Source organism: Cyrtonyx montezumae, unplaced genomic scaffold (genome assembly GCF_038088225.1).
Source record: "Cyrtonyx montezumae isolate F1298 unplaced genomic scaffold, pur_monq_1.0 scaffold_8, whole genome shotgun sequence".
In the NCBI taxonomy this organism is placed as follows: Eukaryota; Metazoa; Chordata; class Aves; order Galliformes; family Odontophoridae; genus Cyrtonyx; species Cyrtonyx montezumae.
Window position 1 is genome coordinate 66,557,613 of NW_027072089.1, and position 6,640 is coordinate 66,564,252.

A 6,640-nucleotide genomic window follows, 5' to 3' on the forward strand; every position below is an offset into this window, starting at 1 on the left:
GAGATAGTGATAGGAGGATGGTTGGACTAGATGATCTTATAGGTCCTTTCCAACCTTATGAACTTATGAACTTATGAACTTATGACTGTTCAGCACTTTTATCTGTTAATAGTATGTAATAAATATTTACATAAAGCTTAAGAAAATATGTTGCTTTTTATTACTCTTTACATGTTAATTGTTCCAAATATTGGAAAGTCACACATTCAGAAGCTGAAATCATCTTATGTGGAGTCACTGGAATCGCTCTTCACGTGCAACATGTATACTGCATGGTACAGGAGGTCAAGCTGTGATGCAGAACTGTTCTCCAGGGTCAGCAACCATGTCCATATGTATGAGGAAAGATTTTTTTGTGTAGATATTCTGCCATTTTTCTGCAAGATTTTATACTTTCTACCTCAAAAAATGGAACCTGGAAATGAAACCAAAATGATGGCTAGAAATAGACTTCAATAAACAACAAGAGTAAGTTTAACGTTCATTAAAAAGATGTAGTTACACATCAAAAAGAGCTGCATTTTAAAATTAAACTTTTTTTATTAAAATTAAACTAATTTACCCCAAAGTTTAATATTGACCTGTAAGTCTTGGGAAAAATCGCATGAATAGAGGTTACTGCAAAGCAAATAATTATGTTTGTTGCAGTTTAAACAAAAATAATTATAAAGTAGACTGACATGCTCAGTGTTTATAAAGAGATAAAAGTATCTCAAAACCTAAAAGTGTTTTGGCCTGGAGTATGTTAAGAAGTAAAAAGATCCCCATTTATTTCAACCAGAAAAATAAAGGATATACTCTCCTTTAGAAAAATGGTATTTATAATACAAAAGAATTCCTGTTTTCTGTCATGGTACTTTACCTGCACAACTTTATAACCAAGTAACTGGAGATGTCTCCGTTTAATAGCTTCTTCTCCCAGCAGATTGTGGCTATTAACGCAAAACCTATTTTGGCCATCAACACAGAGGGCAATTCTAAAATGAAGCACAGAAAAAAAAGTCAGTCCACGTCAATCACTAGAGCTGCTGCAATTCCTAAGAAAAATGAGACATTTCCTCCCTCTTATTCCCAAATACCTCCTAGAAATAAATGTAGGATTGGGAGTTCTTCAAGAAAATATAAATTACTCAGAGGGAAGGAGGGGGAAAGACTGAATTTTACTGAAACTGATCTGAAGAGCTGATTTATATGCTCTAAACAAATACTGCCACCAAGGATAAGAATTTGATAGTTTTAACACTACCACTGTTATGCTGTTTTTTGACTTCTAGCAGGAAAAACAAGCAAAATACGTATCTGATCTTGGAAATATCACAGCAGCTAAATTTATTCAACATACTACTGGTTCACATTAAACCTGTATGTGTGGTTGGCAAGCATCATGGATTGCTGCTACATTTTTTCTACTTGATTATATAAAAATCACGTACAACAAAATTTCAGTATCCACTATTAAGAAGTTGCTTAAATGTTCAGTATAAGTTTATTACAAATTTATTTGGGCATGAAAGATGTAATTAAATAGGTATATATTGAAACGTAGCCTTAATCATTTAGAGGTGGGATGTTTGAAAGAATCTGTTATTCTGCAAGAATCGTGCAAGTCAGACTGGAGAAATCATAACCTCCTCAAAGAATTTCTTTATCTACAGGACTGCAGCCACAGCACAGGCAGGGTGCCTAACTTTGTATCTAAGGATTCCCTGAAGAATCCATTTCAGCTCTTTTTGTTAAATATATATCCATTTTTGGATGGATGGCGTCTGTGGCATTCTTATTTCAGTATTCTATTAGAGATCTATCTTATTTCATCTTCTTATTTCAGAGATCTATTAGAGAAGTGTATTTGTGAACTAAAATGGGTATAAACAATGCTAAATCACTGCAGACGCTCTCAGTTAATTTGATTTTAATTTGCACAATAATTAAACATGATTAAAATAGATTAATGTAAGTCAAACCAACATCTCTTTGACCTGAACTGTCACTGAGTAGAGAGACTAATTAACTAACACCTTATAGATAGTAGGCAAGACAATGAGGACAAAGTACAGGTCTCTTATTTACCAGCTTTGTCTTTTTTTGCCATTGGTTGTAATGTGAAACTTCAGTGCTGTTATAAAATGTAAAATTCCAATTAACTTTATTTTATCCAGGTTTTACCCTGGATACTCTTTATCAGCGTTAACCAGCATTTTACTCCTGGCTTCTTTTATTCTCTTACCTTGTGTGAACTTCTTCACATTGAGTAGCAGGCAACATAAAGCCTTCTTCATCTAATTTAATCTCAATATCTAGTATAGACGAAATGATGAGAGAAATTAAAATCTATTTCATGTAACAAACTTCTTACTGTGATGTTCGTGCTCTGGGCTTCCAACCTTCAAACCTCTCCCTTTCATTACTCACAACCAACGCAGAGAGATTAGGCAATTACCACAGTGGCACCATTTCATTTTTTACAAAGGGAAACTGACAGTGAAAATAAAGAACAACTGGGATGGCAGCTACTTTCAGTACAGCCTGGATGTGTAAACACTGCAGTTCTTTTCCCTCCTTGTTAAACAACACTTGGAAAATTACAGAATCTCACAACTGTAGTGTTTGGAAGAGACATCTGGAGATAGCCAGTCAAACCACATGCTAGCAGGGATTTCCCAGAGCAGGTTGCACAGGGAAGTGTCCATTCACTTACATATTTCTCTACAAAAGGTGCAAGTATGACTCATGAAAAATAATTTGCTTGTGTCCAGATTCATGAGCAACCCTAAAAGCCAGTGCAAGGCCTGTAGCTTCATTAATGGCACAACTACTGTATTTGCTGCACGTACTGTAAGCGCAAAGTTGTATGGGAACTGTTGAATCATGGCCTGAACCACTGATTGATCACCTGAGGTAAGCACTGAGTCAGCTGCAGGAGCACAGGTGAAGGCAGTTCACCTGTATGGTCAGAAGGGGCAGAGTCTGGCTCCACCTCTCCCAGACCCCATTTAAGGGCTGGCCACCACCAAGGAAGGATCTTTTGTTGGAGATCTCTCCACTGTGGAGTTACTGGCAAACCTCAACCATCTGCAAAAGGTGAGCCTCTCTTTATTTACTGGTTGTCTGCTTACCATCCAGATAAGCCAGAAATATAGAAATCTTTTATTTCTAGAAAATGAATGGGATTTTTGATAACAGAAGTACACATTTAATTAGTCTAAAGAACTAATGTTACTTACCAACTGTATAGAAATATGGTGTTGATACCTCTGATAAAAAATATATTCTTTTTTTCAGTAAATATAGTAGTCCACTCCTAACCTTCTTGAAGAGGTGAACATCCAGAAAGCAGTGAGTTGTGAGAAAGGCATTTACTTGATACTTCGGAAGGAGTTTGGGACCCTATACAATGAGAGAAAACCCAATCAGACAAAAGAGAAGATAACCTTTTTGCAATTACAAAGTAATTTTGCAATCACGTAATAAAATATATTGGGTACATTTCAAAGCCATGTCTAATGAAAGCCTTACTCTGAGGAAAATAAAACCAACCAACCACCCCCACTCCCAAACATCAAAACATCCTCAGCAAGCTTCTGCACTATCATGCTGAATGTATTGCTCATGTGAAATGAACAACTGTCTCTATTCATCAGGCCAACGTCACAATGGCTTCTCCAAAGCTTTGCAAAATGAACATTAAAGAAAGGTAACAGTTGTTGGAAAAGCACTCAGAAATACACAAAATGTACTTGAACTTATAGCTAGTCAGTTCTGTCAAACATACACATGGATCAGTCGTTCAAACTGGTCAGAAACACTTCATATGTACACCAAGAAATACAAAGTGCTTTATTCAATCCCAGTGTTTTTACAGCAAAGACAACCCTGAACTTCTGTCAGTGCGCTCATATCCTATGACCTCATCACCTGCTTTTAGTTTCAGTTTCATATCTACCATACCTCATAAAATGGGCACTCCAGGGTAACAGTTAGAAAAAGCTGTGTTAGCTGGGAGGCAACAACTCTGTCCAAACCAGGTGGCTGAGCTGAAACAACAATATTCAAGTTTACAGGTTTACTTTCAGCAGGGTACCTTCACACATACCATCATGCAGAAGTTAGGAAGAGCAATTCAGTTACACACACAGAGAAGCTATATTCATCCTTACATGAATGAACAGAGACATCAACTAGGAAATGATGTACTTAGAAAAATGAGGAACTGATTTGCAAGAAATACTGACATAAAGGAGTATACAGTCAGCAAGGCCTTGGGACTTCAGAATCTTTCACGAAAATAAAAAAAGAGGATCTGAAAAATGCTGGACGTTCTACAGGAAGGCATAAACTTCAGTTGAAGTCTTGGGACAATTACTTGGCCATAAATTATGCACTGCACATTATCTTTTATCAGCTTTATCCATGCATCATTTTTAGTTTTCTCAAGCTGATCATCATGCTATATGGAAGAGAAATAAAACCAAATTGAAAGCAAAAATACAATGACCTGTATCCTGAACGGACAGATCATGAAAGATGACAGCTGAAATCCTGGTTCTATTTTAACCTCACCTGAAAAGCTGGACAAAATGCAGCCTTGCAGAAGCGTCTAAAAAATGTGTGTAAGATAAAGGACAACTGCAGAGGAAATCTTCCAAAAATTCCAAAGAGAAAATTCCAAAAATTTTTTGGAAAGGTGGGATTCATTGAAATAAATTTTTTGTGGAATTTTAAATCTGTTTAAGACTGCAGCAAAATTTTCAAATTGCACCAAATGATGCAACTATGAACTGTGACAAGGAAACCTTCTGATCATTCTTCTCCAGTCACCCTTATCAGGTCCTTGTTGATTTGACAAGATTCGACATACCATAAAATGGAGAGAAACGGGAAGCACTGGTGGAGAAACACTACTCCTTACCTTGAAGCTGTTGCAGAAAATAGGGGCTAAATATTTTTGGCAGAAAATTTACTGGATAACGCTGAATAAGAACACATGAGTGCAGCAGATTCAGCAAGGCGTGAGGCTGAAACTGACTAAAACGAGCATGTAGTACTGTTTCAAGCTTCCTAAACAAGGAAGAAGCGTTTGGAGGGAGGTAGTTCAGAGTCCCAAACGGGACAATATATTCAGCAATCTGGTCGGTGGTAAAGCTGTCAGCATTAGAAATGAAACCTTCGGCCACTGCATCCAGGATAGGCTTAGAAAGGATCTTCTTTTGGCAGCAGTACTGCATGACTTTGCTGACAGTTTCAGGATGCATACTAGGGATGGACTTGGGAACATGCATTTCCAGTGCCTCTGTAAAAATTTGTTCACGATGCCCAAAGAACAGGAAGGCTTCCAGTACGTTTACCAACTCATCGTCGGTAAAATAAGGAACGTGCTTCACAGAATGCTTACATAGTGCTAAGATTAAGGGAACTACCTGAGTCTGATGGAGAGACACCAGTGAATTCAGTATTATGCTTGTGAACTTTGGACTCAGCTGGTAAGCTATGGTTAAAGTGGCACGGTGCATTCTGTTTAGCAAGTCCTGGTATTGTTCTCTTTCCCCGATCGTCACCTGCAGTATCTTATAAACCATCGTCATTTCCCTAGGACTCCAGTTCTCAATGTCTTTTTCTTGCATGTGGCTCACAATTTGTTCCAGCATAGCACAGCTTGAGCCTTCCAACTCGAGCAAACTCTCTCCAAGAGAGCACAGATTGTCAACAGTTAGCTTTCTGTTACCAAGCCGCTCCTCACTCTCTGAAAGCAAGCTCGCTATCAGTGTGCTCTGGGGATCCACGCGTAGCTTTATTAAAGCTTGCAGTGCGTTCAGCAGCCCTGTGTTCGACAGTCTTGAGGGTTCAAATTCAAACTGAAAGCATAACGCCCTGAAAACTTCATTCTCAAGCACACCTTCAGGGTTCTTCAGGCCATCATCACCCACCTCAACTTCAGAAATCCTCTGCAGGGCTCCCGATGCCATAATATCAGACATGATTTCCAGAGAGCGAAGAAACGTCAAGATCTCTTCCGACGTACCGAGGCTGTTCAGCTTCCTGAAGAACAGCTGTTCGTCCATCCAGCGCTCATCAGCTTTAGTGCTGCTCCCAGCGTGTGCGCAGAGATGCGCGGTTTCATGAACAGAGAGGGACTGCATCCGCAGCTGTACGTGGTTTTTCCGACAAAACACATAGCGACACCTGTCCTTGGAACGCAGCACCCTCACGGCTGCGGGACCACAGCTTTGGGGCTTTCGCCGTTCGCTGACGAAGCTCAAACTTTTGCTTAGGGTCATCAGAATACGCCTGCTCGCTGGTGCGCCGCGTGAACAGAAGCGGAAGCTTTTCAGGCTGATCAAAGCCATAGCGGAGCGAGCGTGTCCTCAGAAGACACCTAGAAGAAAAAGCCATGAGCGCACGAACCCCCCCTCGCTCCTCGTCCTCCCTCGGCCCTTCGGGGCGGCGGAGAAGCGGCGCGGGCCCGAGGAAGCCTCACCTCCAGCGCCATGACGGGCAGCGCGGCACGTCGGGAGCTTCCGGCGCTCCCCGGCTCGGCCTCGCCGGGCACGGCGGGCTGCGGGCGCCGCTGTCCGCGCTGCGGCCTGGCCGGGCTGCGGGGTGCCGGGGCTCGCCGCGTCCCGGCTGCTCCGGCTTCCGGGGC

General features: G+C 40.6%; 1 protein-coding gene across 1 annotated transcript; it reads right to left on the bottom strand.

Annotated features, from left to right (window-relative positions):
* Positions 1-137: 137 nt before the first annotated feature.
* FASTKD3 (FAST kinase domains 3) lies at positions 138-6,614 on the bottom strand. Its single transcript, XM_065753313.1, has 7 exons — positions 6,476-6,614; positions 4,910-6,373; positions 3,949-4,034; positions 3,225-3,387; positions 2,228-2,297; positions 863-977; positions 138-415 (listed from the first exon to the last, which is right to left on the bottom strand). Exons 2-7 carry the CDS (start codon positions 6,342-6,344, stop codon positions 317-319), a joined length of 1,968 nt encoding a protein of 655 aa, XP_065609385.1. The 5' UTR covers positions 6,345-6,373; positions 6,476-6,614; the 3' UTR covers positions 138-316.
* Between the last annotated feature and the right edge of the window lie 26 nt (positions 6,615-6,640).